Raw genomic sequence first — 17,417 nt, 5'->3', positions numbered from 1 at the left:
GCTGGCTCTCAATTGCTCTTCAAGATGCAGCTCAGTGGTGGCTCTTTAGGATGTTTTCCCACATGTCTCCAGCCTGGGTGACATCCGCTCTGAATTTCTAGCCACCTGGCTATGACTTCTGTTATAACCCTCATAACATAGTAAAGTTACTATCAGTTTACTTATCTACATGGACCCTGAACATGGATCTTTCTTTCTTTCTTTCTTTCTTTCTTTCTTTCTTTCTTTCTTTCTTTCTTTCTTTCTTTTTATATTTCATGAGTATAAGGGAGATACTGGGTAAATGTATATTGAATGGATAAATGGACCAATTTTCCCTTCATTTCTCTCTCCTTTCTTTCTTCTTCCTTCCCTCTTATTCTTCTCTTCTACTTTCTTTCCTTCTTCCTTCCTTTCTACCAAACTTCTTCTCTCCCTTCACTCTCAAACCTGGCCCTTGATGCATTATCTTAGTTATTCTTCACAGGAACTCTGTGAGATAAACATTATGATTATCCCCATTTGCAGGTGTGGAAACAGAAGATCAGAGTGATAGGCAACTTGCCCACCCAACCCCTTACAGAGTTGTCTTCCAATGTTGCTGTCTCTGCTCAAAGCATTTTGGCAGTTTTTCCTTGGAATTCCCTTTTGACCAGTCTGTGAACCGCATAAGAAAACCAATCAGTTTTGGTCACTCTCAGAAAGGATGATTTCCAGTCTGATCATCCCAATTCATGTTTGTTTCCAAATAAACCTAGATCATCTCATAAATCTGTTTTGTGCTAGTCTCAGTCTATCAAAAACCATTATTGTCGTTGGATTAACCCTTGTGGTTCTTAGTATGACTGCAAGATGCCCTCCAGCAATAACCATCAAGAAACTTTGAAAAAATATAGAGGTTTATCATTTAAAGAACCTAGAAATTGCACAGCAGAGTTGGGGCCATACAGTGAGGTCATCGGTAGAGAGTGCATGGGTCTGGTTCTGCTTTTATTGGGATCAAGGGTGGGGGCCTAGGGTTTTGTGGGCTCATTCTTTATTGGTGAATTTAAAACATAAGAGGAAAGATTTAAAGTGTGGGAAGAGAAGAAACAAGTGGCTCAAAACGTCGGTGATTGAAATCAATCAAGATCTCTAAAACAAAGGAGACTCAGTTGGGGCAGGCAGTCTGTCTCTTACCTAGTCATGTGGTTGATAATGTGTTTATTCAAGGTAGCCATCATTGAAGTGGATGCCTCTTTAAAGTGGATGCCTTGGCAATCAGATCTTAAGTCAGGCACTTTCATTGCAAAAAAGAAAGAAGGCAATTGTCAGGGCTTATGCAAGGATGCCCACTCTTGCCACTTTTATTCAACATATTATTAGAACTCCTAGCCACAATAATTAGGCAAGAAAAAGAAACAAAAGGCATCCAAATTGGTAAGGAGGGGGTAAAACTGTCACCATTTGCAGATGACATGATATTATATATAGAAAAAAAGAAAAACCTATTAGAACTAATAAATGAATTCAGTAAAGTTGCAGGATACAAAATTAACATGCAGAAATCAGTTGCTTTTCTATACACTAATAATCTATCAGAAAGAGAAATTAAGAGAATAATTCCATTTATAATTGCTTCAAAAATAATAAAATATCTAGGAATAAATTTAATCAAGGAGGTGAAAGTCCTGTACTCTGAAAACTGTAAGACATTAATGAAAGATATTTGAGATGACACCAGCAAATGGAAAGATATGCCATGCTCATGGATTGGAAGAATTAATATTGTTAAATTAATATTGTTCAAATGTCCATACCCAGAGCAATCTACAGATTCAGTGCAATCTCCATCACAATACCAATGACGTTTTTCACAGAACTAGAGCAAAGAATCCTAAAATTTGTGTGGAATCACAGAAGACCCCAATTAGCCAAAACAGTCTTGAGAAAGAACAAAGCAGGAGGTATCATACTTCCTAGTTTCAAGCTATACTGCAAAGCTATAGTAATTAAAACTATATGGTACTGACATGGAAACAGACACATAGATTAATGGAAGAGAATAGAGTCCAGAAATAAACCCACACATATATGGTCAGCTAATCTATTCCAAAGGAGGCAAGAATATAAAATGGGAAAGAGACAAACTCTTCAATAAATGATGCTGGGAAAACTGGACAGCTACATGCTAGAGTGAAACTAGACCACTATCTTACACCATATATAAAAATAAATTCAAAATGGATTAAAGACTTGAATGCAAGGCCTAAAATCATAGAACTCTTAGAAGAAAACATAGGCAATAAGCTCTTTGACATCAGTCTTAGCAATATTTTTCCAGTCAGTCTCCTCCAGCAAGGGCAATAAGAGCTTAAATAAACAAATGGGATTCCATCAGAATAGAAAGCTTTTCACAGCAAAAGAGACCAGCAACAAAATGAAAAGGCAACCTACTGCATGAGAGAAAATATTTTCAAATCATATATCTGATAGGGGGTTAATATCAAAATATATAAATAACTTACATAAATTACTAGCAAAAAAACAACCTGATTGAAAAATGGGCAGAGGACATGAATAAACATTTTTCTAAGGAAGACATACAGATGGTCAATAGCACATGAAAAGATGCTCAACGTTGCTGATTGTCAGGGAAATGCAAATCAAAACCACGTTGAGATATCACCTCACACCTGTCAGACTGGCTATTATCAAAAAGATGAAAAAAATAACAAGTGTTGTTGAGGATATGGAGAAAAGGGAGTTCTTCTACTCTGTTGGTGGGAATGTAAATTGGTGCAACCACTATGGGAAACAGTATGGAGGTTCTTCAATTTAATCCTTTTGCATGTAGGTGTCCAATTTTCCCAACACCACTTATTGAAGAGTCTGTTTTTTCCCCCTTTTAAATTCTTGCCTCCTTTGTCAAAGATTAGTTGACCATATAAGCATGGGTTTATTTCTGAACTTTCTATCCTGTTCAGTTGATCTATATGGCTAATTTTATGCCAGTACCATACTATTTTGATTATTATAGCTTTGTAGTATATCTTGACATCTGGGATTGTGATACTTCCAGTTTTGTTCATCTTTTTCAAGATTGTTTTGGCTTTGTGAGGTCTTTTGTGATTCCACACAAATTTTGAATAATTTGTTCTAGTTCTGAGAAAAAGTACTATTGGTATTTTGATAGGGATTGCACTGAATCTAGATTGCCATGGGTAGAATGGACATTTTAACAATATTAATCCTGGGACGCCTGGGTGGCTTAGTTAAGTGTCCAACTCTTGATTTTGGCTCAGGTCATGATCTCAGGTTTGTGAGATCGAGCCCTGTGTCAGGCTCCACACTGGGCGTGGAGCCTGCTTAAGATTCTCTCACTCTCCCTCTCTAAAACAAACAAATAAACAAACAATATTAATTCTTCCAATCCATGGGCATGGAATATCTCTTTGTGTGTTGTCTTCAGTTTCTTTCATCAGTGTCTTATAGTTTTCAGTGTAGAGATCTTTAACTTCCTTGGTTAAATTTATTCCTAGGTATTTTATTCTTCTTCGTGAAATTGTAAATGGGATTGTTTTCTTAATTTCTCTTTCTTCTATTTCATTATTAGCCTGAAGAAATGCAACAGATTTCTTTCTTTTTTGGAGCGGGAGAGAGAGAGAGAGAGAGTGAGGAGGGCTGTGGGGGGAGAGGCAAAGGGGGAGGGAGAGAGAGAATCTTAAGCAGGCTCCACACCCAGCACAGTGCCTGATGTGGGGCTTGATCTCACGACCCTGAGATCATGACCTGAGCCAAAATCAAGAGTCAGATGCTTAACCAACTGAGCCACCCAGACACCCCACAACAGATTTCTCTATATTAATTTTGTATCCTGCACCTTCTTTTGGAATGATGAAACTGTTCTAAAATGTATTGTGTGGATGGTTGCACAACTCTGTGAATACCAAAAACCACTGAATTTTACACTTTACAGGAGTGAATTTTGTTTATAAAATTCATAATTACCATCATTAAATACATACCAGGTGCTCACTCTCAGTCACTGTCCTGTGAGGCACTGTGGCACATGGATGAGAAAGAGAATACTTGTTTTTTGTGGAATGTCTCAATGGGTGTTCTTAAATGGAAAGATGAAATAGATCCACAAATAGTTTAATCAAGATGTTGCAATACTCAGTGCTAATCTCTGGGCATAGACCACACTCAGAAAGATCTCACCACCTCTGGGTGCCAGCTTTAGGAATTCAGAAAGATTTTGAAATGTGGACTGCTCCAATATTTATATAACTTAGACATAGTATTATTTATGGCTTACAGTACTGTGAGGTACCTGGGGGCAGGAGCTATGCCCTGTGTTCATTTTGATTCCCTTGCTTAGCGTTGTGTCTGGTCTACTGGCTGGTGATTGAATTTCGAAGTGTCCTGGTTTGTTCCTAGGACAAAAATGCCTTCAAGCTTATGGCTGCCTATTCTGACCAGCCTGAGGGTTGGCCCTGTGGGGAAGGTGTTGCAGAATTCACCAACTGTCCTCATGCAACTGTTTCTTTTCTCATAACCGGTAACTATTTTGTTTCTTTGGTGTTTTCACTCTGATTTTGGTTCAAATGGTGACTTGGAATAATATGTGGGTACTTCTGGAGTGTTGTGCTTTCTTTCCTGGTAGTATACTGAAGACTTTGGGTTCCTGGGTCAGTGAGATTTAGAAAAACAAAAGGTGGAATTAACCTCACTTTCTTCTTTTTTTTTTTTTCTTTTGATCATATTTATCAAACAGCAGTGCTATAGATTTTGTGTAGCTTATGGATCTTTGCTGTAATAAGAAATTGTTTTTCTTTTTTCTTTTTTTTTTCTCTGTGAAGGTACTTTATGTTGATTCTTTCTGTTAAATATCCTTTGCTTGCACTGGACTTTTCTTTGTGTTGATTTTTTGCTTCATTTTTTTTTTTTTTCCATTTCCCACGCTGTTCAGTTACTGGATGCCAGAAGAACCAAGGTTTGTCCACTCTTTGCGGCTTATTTGTTTTGTTCTGCCTCACCTCCTTGTGTTTGTGTCCGTCCCTGTCTGCATTTGTTCCCTTTTGCTTGCAGATGCAGTAATCCTGTTTACTAAACCTGTTCACAGCTTTATTTGTAAAAAATAAAGTCTTCGTTTGTGTCTACTTGTAGTGGATGCTATTATTTTCATTTTTTTAAATGGAAATGCATTTATCATGGGAAATAATGGATAGTAGAATAAAGAACACCTTAGGAAACAAGGAATACTGAGTCTGGAGCATTACGGGCGTAAAGAAGGTGTGTTTGTGAGACTTTCCCTTCTAATCCTTTCCACTTCCTCAACTGAAACTCTGTAGATGTATAATTTCCCTCGTGACTGACACTAATATATTGTTTCTGTGTATGTGTACATTTCTCTTCTCCTAAGACATTCAGAAAGCATCATTGAATTAATTTCCCCCTCTCCATGTGCTGTCCCATGCTTCTGAAGTCACCCTGGAGGACTTCACGGCTGGCCCTCTGGACCTACCTCATGATTAACATCCCATCTTCATGGTGTGGTAGTAGCAAATAGCACTTGGCATCTCCATTGACTTTTTCCCCTTCTTTCTCCTCTCCTGCTCCATCTTTCTCATCACAGCACCTGCAGTTGACAATCCAAGCCCTTCAGGATGAGCTTCGGACCCAGAGAGACCTCAATCACCTCCTGCAGCAAGAGAGTGGCAACCGTGGAGCTGAGCACTTCACCATTGAGCTGACTGAGGAGAACTTCCGGCGGCTCCAAGCTGAGCACGACAGACAAGCTAAGGAGCTGTTCCTTTTAAGGAAGACCTTGGAGGAAATGGAGCTGAGAATTGAAACACAGAAACAGACCCTCAATGCCCGAGACGAGTCGATTAAAAAGCTTCTTGAGATGTTGCAAAGTAAAGGTTTGCCTTCTAAAAGTCTCGAGGATGACAATGAACGGACACGGCGGATGGCAGAGGCTGAGTCTCAAGTCAGCCACTTAGAAGTGATTTTAGACCAGAAAGAGAAGGAAAACATACATCTTAGAGAGGTAAGGACATTCACTCTATTTCCCCAAAGCCATATTTTACAAGTTAAAATATGTTACCAAGTTATTTTAACAGGTTGGAAGATTGCAGCCTTAACAAAATTTCCTGGCATCCGTTTTATAATCTTCCTGTCTGCTTATCACCTTTAAGCTGGAATTTTGCATTAGTTTTTTTTTCTCTGCTCACTACACATATGTTCCATTGTTACTCGACACGTATTCGGGATCCAAGTATGTGCAGCACGTGCCAACTCTAAGGTGGTTTACAATTGCTTTCCCACAGATGGCCATAGTTTCAGGGTTTTTTAAGTACAATACTAAGTTTTAGATGTTTATCAAATACATCTCTCTAAAGGAGCAAAACAAATAGGTGATTAGCAAAACAATGAACCTAGATATTTTTATGGCTGAATTGGGGCAGCATTTGCAGAAAATAAAGCATTTGGATATTTCTGGGAAGAATGGTAAAATGTGCAGACCAATTTTGAACATTTAGGTTTAAGATAATCTTCGTCTGCATTTTCTTTTGTCTAGGACAAACTGTCCCAGGTTTTCTGAGTATGCATTTTGCACTTAGTGGATTAAATCATTTGAAGTCCTTCAGAGGCTCTCCAGCCTGCCACCACTATTGAATATTGGGGTGCTCAGATATCTGAGGATATGTAGTTGGATAGAGCTTAGAAAAAATGTGGGTGACAGCCAAGCTTTGAAATTTTTACAGCAGTTCCTTGCTGCTATGGTGGATGTGGATCTCAAAAGTACCATGTAGGCAAAATGCTGAGGGAGACACAGATCTCACAGAAAATAAGAAGCAATAAAATGGCATTAATTATATTTTTAATACATTCTATAGCAGTAAATAAAAATTCCAAAAGATATTTGCTTTCAGACCAAATTAGATTTCTTGGCATTATATACCTTTTCGGATGGGCAGTTCTCGTGAGTCATTTTTTTGGTTGTTTAGAAAACATGCTCCCATGATGGGGCTTGCTAATGCAGATGCTCCCAGGTGTTTTCTCTGATGTAGATTGTATTTGCTTAGAACATTTAAATAGACTTTTGTATCTTTAGACTTAATGTCCTTCATGCTTATTCTCCCTTGATTTATTTTCATGAGACATTAACAACATGCTTGGGAAACCACATGGCTTGGTTTTAGATTGAGATGCTTAAAGAGATGTTTTGTTGGGACTGGGTCTTCTGATCCATATTCCAAGAGGCTGAATGTCATGGTTAGGCTTCTAATGATTTGTACTTCTTTGAAATCATACCCTTGTCTAAATCCATGTCCTTGAGTATAGACTGAACCTAGTGACTTGATTCTAAACAATAGAATATGCTGAAGGTAATGGGATGCCAATGTGACTTCCATGATTAGGTTATATAAGACTGTTATTTCCATCTTGTAAGCAGACTATTGTGTTCTCAACTTGCCTGCTTTGATGAAGCAAGCTGCCATGTGAGAGAGGCCCATGTGGCAAGGGACTGAGGTAGCCTCTAGTCAACACCCAGTGAGGAGCTGAGACCCCCACTCAAACAGCCACAAAGAACTGAAAATTGCCAACAACCACTTAGCGTGCTTGGAAGTGGATCCTTTCCCAGTGCAACCTTCAGATAAGATGACAGGCCCTGGGCTGACACCTTGCTTGCATCTTTGTGAGAGACTGTGAAGCAAAGGACCCAGCTAAGCTGTGCCTGGATTCCTGACCCACAGAAACTGTGAGATAATAAATGTGTGCTGTTTTAAGCTGCTGAACTTAGGGGTAATTGGTTACACAGCAATAAATAACCAATAGAGTGGAGCATAAACTAATCTCTTCCTGCCTTACTCCCTAGACTTTACATTTAGTTTATAGAAGAGAAGAAATAACTACTGGCAGTAATCACTTGCCTGTAAAGCAACTGTGGATTTTGAAATTTTGGTTGTGTTATCTTAGAACTGTGGCTGGAGATTGCCATAGTTGAAAAAAGCTGCTGCTTTAGTTTGGGTGCCAAGGGATCAAGTTGCATGTACAGCCGGGCAGCGATTCCAGAGAAACCTCCATCTGCAGCACTGACCTTGACTTCATGTTGGGGTCTTGTGGTCAGGGCAGAGTCACTATTTTTCTGTTATTAGATTCTGCTCATCGGTAGCACTAGGTAGATGGTGCCTTGATACTGTTGTGTGGATGCCTCCACTTAAATGAATCTAAACAAAATTCAGTTTGTGTTTTACAAGATTAGTTTGCCCTCACAGTGGTCTGGCATGGAAATAGATCATGTTCAGAGCCTTAACCATCAGTCTGAGAGCCCACAGAGAGTGGTACAGAAAATTCAGCCCAACACATCCAGCTAGTTTCCTTGAGCATCAGATGAAGTCAGTGGATTGCCTTTTTCTTGGCTTATCAAGAAGGTGCATGTGGAAAAGGTGTCTCTATATAAAAATCTCATTTTAAACTTAACTCAACAAAAAGACTTGGAGGCCTGAAAGGACGTTCCCCAAGAGAAGGATTGTACTGGCTTCTGAGAGCCATTTGTTACATTTTCAGAAATTTTGTGAGCCTGCTTTTAAACCATTGATAACTTGAAATTAGTCATGGTGGGAATATTTACACCATGGAAATCAGCAAATGCTACCCCCAGGGCCTACGCCTCTGCCACCCCATCCCTAAAGCCCATTTACCAACACATCTCTGAATAAATGCCATGAAATGTTTACCCACAATACAGCAAGAAAAGGCAAGTTAAATAGTGCAAGAATTATGAGTGCCTTAACCACTCATCATTCCTTAGAAGTTTTCATAACAGCATCTGTATAGATGCTTATGTTTCAAACACTTCAAAGAATGCTCTCATTTATTCATATTTAACTCCCACAACTACCTCGTGCATTCAGTTATCCATCCATTCAATGAGCACTTACTGAGGATCTGTTTTGGGATAAAGCAATCATAACTAATAAAGTTTGACTTCATCGTGCTTATATTCTGTGGGGATGAAACATAATTTAATAGTTAAACAGAGAAGTATCATGAAGAAAAGAAGACGATGAAGAACTAGTGACTTGGGTGGGGCCAACTTGATATTGGGTGATCAGGGAAGGCCTCTTGGAGGGGGTGATATTGTGAACTGAGACCTGAATGACAAGAAGGAACCAGCCATGTAAAGCTCTCAAAAGACTGTTCCAGTCATGTGGAAAGACCCATGCCTGGGAGGTAGGTGCTATTATTTGGCCCATTTTACCTGGGGGAACTGAGGAACAGGTGACACTAAGAAACTTGCTCAGCTTCCCAGTGGTGAAGCTGGTATTCGAATTGGGCTGACTCCAGAGTTTCAGCCATTAAACCATTTCATGAAATCCCTTTTCTAGAGGAATCTTTCCCAAAATGTGCTCTTCAGAACAGCCATTCTGTGGGATGCTGATAATGCGCTATGAGAGAAAAAGGGCTGCAGGGCCAAATGAACTTGGGAAAATGCTGGATTCTGTAGAGTTTACTGTAGGACTTCTAAGACTCCTTAATATGCAAGTGTGCATCAGTCATTCCCAGCAAGGGGAAGGTTCTCAAGCTTATTTAACTTGCTTTTGTCTTGCTGCACTGGTGTTCTTTGTAAAAACACTTTGGAAAAAAGGTATATTAGAAAATAAAAAGTGTGCTTTTAACTTGTGACCTGCAAAATATGTAAAAATATACAAATAGTTGTTTCCCATGGCCAAGTAACTGGGTAATTTCCTCCATTAGTTATTCTAGAAGGCAAAGTTTATTATAAGCTGTTTCCATATTCTCTACTGAGTTTTAGAATGTTCTTCTGTCAGGGTATTTTTTTTTTACATTTTAGTGGAAAAATGTGGCTGACTGCTTTTGGTATTAAAACAGTAAGAATAGCCCAGCTTGAATAAAGAAGTAGCCTGACCTCTGTTAATTTAAATGAATCTAAAACAGAATTTAAAATGTACTTGAGGTTTTAAGTTCGGTGTGTTCTGATTTCTTTTCCATTTTGCACGGTTCAACCTGGTTTGGGGCTAGATGGCGTAATACTGGAGAATGGAGTGCTAGTGGTTTTATGATTCGTTCTCAGGCAGAGGTGTTGGGCCTCATATAAACCCCATCTCCTGGAATACTGGTCTTGTTTAGCCTATTGTTTGAGGAGATTTTGAGTTGGCAGGAGTTGCACATGGGGAGGGTTGGGTTGCTTTAGTATCTTGTTATCTTTTGGTGGTCTGGAAAAGGCTGAGGGCGAAACCACTTCTTTGCCTGGCAGGAAACAACAACAAAAAGACTATGATCTCAACTTATTTGGAAGACCAAAACCATTGCCCAAGAACTACAACTGATGTGCTAATGTGAGCCGAAGCGTTGGCTGAAACACAGCATTACTCACTAGTGTCGTGGGATGCTTTTGGATACAGGTTGATTTGATAAGACATTATTGGATGTGGTAATAATTTACCTTGCTCTCTAGCTTTTTCTGCACAGAACATATTTTTCCCTGTAAAGGTTTTGGTAATCAAGTACCCCAAATACTATTGATTTCATTAAAGAAAAAGTGGGCTTATATGCCAGATTCTCCTATATTCAATTCACTCTCCTTAATATTTCCTTGGCTGGTCCTTAGAAGAGAGTCAGGAATCTCGGGACTCATTGCACTGTAGGATGTTTGAAGGGAAGGGTATATGTTCTGCTGACATGTCTGTTGATTTCCTGTGCTAATCCCTTTGGGCGGCTTGCCCATCTTTGGTAGCAAGGGCTGAAGAGCAATCAAGTCATTGGGGGCCACAATTGCTACTAACCCAGGAGACTAGGACTGGGCTTCCCAACATGCTGCAGCTGGGGCAGGGAGGAGGAGGGTAAGGCAACATGAATTCTTGCTTTCCTCATTTATTTACCCAGGTTGTTCCTGGGCCAGTGGGAGACCCATCAAGGCAGAGTCTGTGACCTAGAAGTTCTTGAGCTCATAAACCTTTTACTGATGACTCAAATCTCCACTATATGATCTTTGCCTAAACTTTTAAGCTCCACCAAAGTCTCCCGATGTCAAAACCCTATGGCCTCTTTCCTTATAACATAAATTTGTCTCCAGTCCTGCTGGCTGAACCATGATTTTGCTGAGGCAGGCATTTCTAATTCTGATTCTACAGATTTAACATGTTCTATTTCTACCAACAAAGTTTATCACAGAAAATATTACTAAACATGAGTGATCACATTAACATAACATTTTACATACTCTCTCTTGCAAGAGTTATTTCCTATATATATTATAGAACCTAACAATTGCTCCTTTTTTTTTTTTAATAAAGTAAATTTCTTACCTGATCAGTACATTACATTCATATTCCCAGGCCTCATATATTGCCTGCAGGTGCTCAGTAAATATTTTGAGAGTGAAAAAATATCTAAAAAACGATAGAGAATTTCTCTGTGATTTATTTTGCCAATATTACAGTAGTGATTCATAATGATTATAGTGCCATGCTCTTTTATGTTTTCTCTATCATTGCTCTGTGTTTGGTGTGGAGCAGGAACTTGAGTGTAACCCTAACTGGAAGTTTTCTTTCATTTTTTTGAAACCGTGTTGGATGTCATGGAACACATGCTGAACAACCATATGCAGGATGCTGGGGGAGCACCCCTGGCAAGTTTGTGGTCTTGTTCAAGGATTCAGGTGGGCAGTAAGAGAAACAACTCACACTTACGTCAGGTTCTGTACTACATAAATACAGTTGTCATCATTCCCATCACACAGATAAAGAAATGGAGGCACAAAGAAGTAAGTAATTATTTCCAGTCACACAAAGCAAATGCTGGAGCCAAGATCAGAACCTGGGAAATCTGGGTGCAGAGTGTATACCTGTCACCATCACACATTACTACTTCTCAGGGTGGTGTACTAAGAGAACATCAAATGGCACTTAAAGGCTGTGTGCAGCTTAGAGGTAGGAGGCTGACCACTGACTTCATCCATGACAGAGCTGGTCTTCAAAGGCAGGAAGAATTTCAACACACTGGGGTAATGGTGAAGTATGATTAGAAAAGAGACAGCTGAGCCAAACCTCAGAGGTGGGAACTGTGATGTGTTTGGGGGTGCCATGAGTTTGAGCAGTTGAAACTCCACCTGCCAGAAGGGAGAGGAAATAAGGCTAAAAAGGTGGTTTGAGGTCAGGTCACTCAAGGCCCTGAACATGTGACACAGGGATTGGCTTTTACTCGGTAGGCTCTGGGCAGCTGTTGAAGGAATTTTCCCAGGAGAATGGCATGATCAGAAAAGATTGTTAGTGCTAATTGGTAGTGGATTGGGAGGAGGAGGCATGGAGACAAGTTAGAAGGATACCGTGGTTGTCCAGGTTACCAAGAGTCTGAATCTGGGTGGTAGCCACAGGAGTTGAAGGGAAAGGTCATCTCTACCTTGACCTTGACAACCTGGGAACCTAGTGCTGGGAGCTGCGAGGAGCAGACAGCCTCTATGGGCCTGGGCACAGACAGATAGTGGGATAGTGGGCCAGCGGGAGTGGCCAGTAAGAGGCGCTAGGCTTGAGGAGGGACTTTGGATGTGTTGAGTTTGATGAAATCCTGGTGGAGCTGTCCAACCAGGGTTGAGAACATGGCTCAGGAAATGACTGTGAAGTTCTGTGAAGCGCACAAGGCATTTCTGACTATTGGTCACATTGTTGTTGTTGCTGTTGTTTGCAAACACACCTGATCATTTGTGGCTACCAAGTCCCCAGTTTGTGTGATCATTCCAAAGTTTGCCTTGTCACTCACCCCTACTGTTGTCTAAGAGGTGACCTTAGGAACTGCATACTTCTCTTTCATGCCTCTTTTCTGAGTAAGCATGTCATTTTTTGACTATGATATATCCTTCGAGATTACGTAGAATTTTCATTGACTGATGCCAGTTTGATACAGATTCCCTTTGTTCTCACTTAGTTCCATTTTCTCCAAGCACTCCGTACAGGATGAATGCCAATGAAGCGTCTTTACAGGAAAGCGCTCTCTCTGAATCCTGATTAACAACACTTTCAAAAGCAGGATTTCATAACTTTTACCCACACATTTCTGATGATAAAGGGAATGCACCTATTCCTGTTTCTGTTTAGCATCATTTGCCTTATCTTTAAATTCTTATACAGTCTTTAAAGTTTGAACACTGCATGCTAATTTGAAATGGTTCAAGTTTTACCCCATATTGATTTTAATGAGTATCACTGATGGCTTTTTATAGTAAAAGAGACTGGTGGAGCCCCAGGGAGCCATTAGGCACAGGCATTTTGGAACCCGCTGAGAAAAGAAAGTGGCAGGGTAGAGGGAGGTGAGGGGAGGTGATAGCAATCGGGGAGAATGTCAGGTGGTTACACTGGGAGAGGTTCTCATTACTGTTCTCACTACCCTGTCTTCTTGCTCTACCTTGGGTATGACTACTTTTTGAAAAATATTCTTTTGGTAGCTGACCTAATATATTATTATCACATTTGGTAAAACCATGCACCACAAATGAAACCTCAGTGGCGAGAAAGTACTCCAAGTACCAGGACTGTGGATACTTCAGTATGTCACAAACTCTGGCAATAGGAAGTTGAGACAGCTCAGCTATACCAAGGTCCTACCTGTCTTGGACGGAACATCAGCTAATACCTTACATATGAAGGAGGCTTCATAGTTTATTGAATACACTGTTTTAATGCTTTCCTCTGATGCTCCTGGTAATCCTGTGAGGAAACAGGGTCAGAGAGATTAAGAAGTAATGACAAATAACATTTACTGGGCACTCAAGAGCATCAGCCTGTGCTAATCAACTTCGAGGGAGTGCCACTTAATCCTCCCAACAATACTCTGGGGTGGGTGGTGGTTTCCTGCCTCTCAGATGAGGAATCTATGGCCCAAAAGGATGATGTGTCTGGTCCAGCTTCTTAGAGCAAGTAGTGATGGATCTGGGATTCACATTTAGGCCTGCTGGTTCCACGCACCTGTTCCCAACCACTCATTGACACTGCCAGGGATAATGCCTGAGTAGAGCAGAAACTAGAATTCTGGTCTTCTGACTTCTTGCTGAGGGATATTTTCTCGGTCAATGCAAAAAGGGAAAAAATAATGCAAAAGGCTCTGTTTTTTTTCTTGCTCCATCTTATCAGGGCCTGTTGAATCCAGGACTATAAATCTATGTATGAGGTCACTGAGCAGTAGAAGGGTTAAACACTGCCATGCAGAATGCAGCATCACAGCCGGATCTCCTCAGCCCATTTGTCGCTCATGAAAGTTAAAGTACTAGATTAAAATACAAAGAATGGTACTGTACATCTAGGCCCTCCATGAATTCCTAGGAGATAGATGAATTTTTGTGAACAGAGAATAAGAAGAAACAGGAGGTGCTTAGAGCTGGACCTTCCCCATTTTATCTGTTCAAAGTTAGCCTTCTTTTTCAATTTTTTAAATCTATCATTATTTCATTGCCTGAAAGAAATGCTTTGTTTTCCCAAACTGACTTTACTTTTTATTTAGTTTTTGTTGGGTATTTTGGGTTTCTCTCTATGTCAGTGTGAGACATTAAAACTGTATTTATACCCTGCAATAAGTGCCCCATTTCATTGTTCTTCTAGGTGGCTAAACTTTGGAAAAACAAAATCTACTTTCCCACCCATTCTGGCTTGGATGTGAGAGGGGAAACTTTGTGTTTCCAGTTTGGCACATATGTTAAGAGTGTCTTAAATGTTTTGGGTAGAGGGTTAAATAAGGCAATGTGAATGCTTTTTGGGTGATTCCTATGATTGGCTTATAGTTACAGCAGTTGTGACTTATACAAAGAAGGAATCAAATCCTCCTTAATAAAGGAAAGGTATAATTACATATGAGTGATTTATAGAGAAAAGAAAAAGAAAGAAAGATGAGTGAGCCTTTAGAATAAACATAAAGACTTACTACTCAATTAGATCAAGAGTGGGCACACTAGAGTTTGGGGGGCAAGCGTGGCTCACCATCTGTTTTTTTATGGCCTGGGCACTAAGAATAGTTTTTACCTTTTTAGATAGCTATATTTGAAAAGATTATGTAACTATATAATATCCTAAATATATCCTAAATATAATATCCTAAGTATATATACATATGTATTTAATATCTAAATAGTTCCTCAAAAGAAAACCTCTTTCAATTTTGCCTCCTGGCCTTCAAAGCCTAAAATATTTACTATTTAGTCCTTAAGAAAAAGTGTGGTGACTCCTGAATTAGATGATAAGTAAACAGTTTTTGAATCAAGATGTTTGGTAAAAAGCATATGTGCAATTAGTTATATTTAGAGTATCAAATCTGACTATTTTTTATAGCTTTTGAGTATTTGTTTTAAATGAGGAGACAGTATTTTTTTTCTGTCATTTCTGCCCGTATTTCCTTTACAATGATTAGGCTGGTGATTTTCATCCCCAGATGAAAATCTGGGCATTGGGCATTGCCAGTTATCATGAAAGTCTGCAGCTCTTTCCGGAGTGGTGGGTGTTGGGGAGGTAACCTGTGGGTTACAAAGGGACTGTGTGGGAAGAATTCACTAACCTATTAAGATGCCAGAGAAATGGAAATTGCCATTCAAACTCCAGAGGAACCAGGAATTCCTGACCTAATTAAAACACAGCTTCCAACTCCTCCTCCTCCTCTCTCTCTCTCTTTTTTTTTTAAAAATGCCTGTGCTTACTGACGCTTTTTAGGCCTCTACAATGCTTTATTAAATCTGTGGCTGCTTTGAAGGAACTGGCCTGAAAAACTGTCCGTGTATATATAAATCGTGTTAAAAGATACTTATACGTAGCAATCATTGGTGTGCCATAGATTTGCTAGGTTTTCCTATGGAAAGTATTCTTTTTTTTTTTTGAAACAACAGAAATTTATTTTCTCACAATTCTGGAAGCTAGAAGTCCAAGATCAAGATAGGGGCTCTTAATCACGTAAAGCCAGGGCCTGGTCAGGATGACAACTGAGAAATCCCCTTACCACCCTCTGCCCTTCCTTCAGCCTCTAAGGCAGTAAGATCTGTTCTGGTAGCGGGGGAGTTGGGTTGTCAGCTGTTTGAGCATATTTAGTGTTGGAGGAAGACCCTGTCTATTTTTGAAATTTTGCTTCCTTGGTGTAGCTCAGGGTTTTTCAATCACAGCACTACTGGCATTTGGGACAGGATGTGTCTTTTGTGGGGGCTGTCCTGTGCATTGTAGGATGTGTAGCAGTACCCTGGGCTTTTATCTACTAGGTGCAAGTAGTACCTTTCCCCTTCTCCCAGTTATGACAACCAAAAATGTCTTCAGACATTGCACAATGTCTCCTGGAGGGCAGGGGTGGGGGGCAAAATCACACAGGTTGTGAACTGCTGGTGTAGAGTGATTGACACCCCTTCTGGTGGCTGGCCTGTGGCTGTGGCAAAATACAGTAATTCCCAGCCCCACCTGCTTGAAACTGTTTTACTGAGGAAGGGCAGCCCAGTCATGATAATTCTTGACCCAGAGACTGTCTGCAGGGGATTGAACTAGGAAACAGATGTGCTGAGGGGAGGTGGGGGCTTGAGTCTGAAAAGAAACAGAAGTGGTGTGTGTGTGTGTGACAGAGAGATTGAAAGAGAAACTACCTCTGACTCTCTTCCCCCCCTCCCTCAGGAAAGGTAGGGCTGGGAATTAGGCAAGTCCTAGAAAATAAATCTAAGGGAGGGGTTGGGGGTGGTGTTCTGGTCTTAGGTACCACGTGGGAAAGCCGGACTTTGTGAAAATAAAAGATGTTTGATTCTCAGGAGTATTTATGAAGGTAATAATTATGGATCTGAGAAGTCACTTCTTGACTACTGGACTCTCACTATTAATCAGCAGTTCTATTTTACGGTAAAGGTTGTCATCCCTGCTTTCCCCAAAATGGCCTCTGAGTCTCCCTTTCTGTTTTTTCAATAAACATTTCTCTACATGAACTGCTATCCACCCCTTCCCCAGCTCCACCAAACTTCAGAATAATTTTGGAGTGTGGTAGTTTTATCATGTGGAAATGTAGTACAGATGTTCAGAATTACCTTTTCTTTCTCTCCTTTAAAACATCATGACCACACATACTTTGCTCTAAGTACTAGTAAGTATTTTTATTATTACTATTAAAAAATCTTGCCTCAGGCAGATTCCTACTAAATCTCAAGTAAAGGCAAATATTAAAATAGCAGCAAGTATTTATGTATATCACACTAAAAAGTCTGAACTCATATTTGGCTTTTTATGCAACTGAAACCTTTATTTTTTGACCCACTTGACCAAGTTCTCTAATTTTGCCCTCTTTTCCTGACTCTAAAACTTTAAGTTTAGACTATAAGATTTTGTTCACTATCCTTCCCCCTTTCCCAATTTTCTCTAGACTTGAGTTTTTCTCTTTATCCTGCATATATGTTTGAACTCAGCCCGATCACTTAATGAAGTTTG

At 39.9% G+C, this 17,417-nt stretch overlaps 1 protein-coding gene across 1 annotated transcript in view; it reads left to right on the top strand.

Annotated features, from left to right (window-relative positions):
- The window catches only part of ERC2 (ELKS/RAB6-interacting/CAST family member 2), a 959,419-nt gene that overhangs the window by 165,981 nt on the left and 776,021 nt on the right, over positions 1-17,417 (top strand). Inside the window, exon 4 of the mRNA XM_032412144.1 lies at positions 5,600-6,016. Coding sequence (XP_032268035.1) covers positions 5,600-6,016 — 417 coding nt within the window. The remainder of the gene's footprint in view (positions 1-5,599; positions 6,017-17,417) is intronic.

This window comes from Phoca vitulina, unplaced genomic scaffold (assembly GCF_004348235.1).
Source record: "Phoca vitulina isolate PV1807 unplaced genomic scaffold, GSC_HSeal_1.0 scaffold13, whole genome shotgun sequence".
Lineage (NCBI taxonomy): Eukaryota > Metazoa > Chordata > Mammalia > Carnivora > Phocidae > Phoca > Phoca vitulina.
This window is presented reverse-complemented; position numbering and strand designations above follow the sequence as displayed.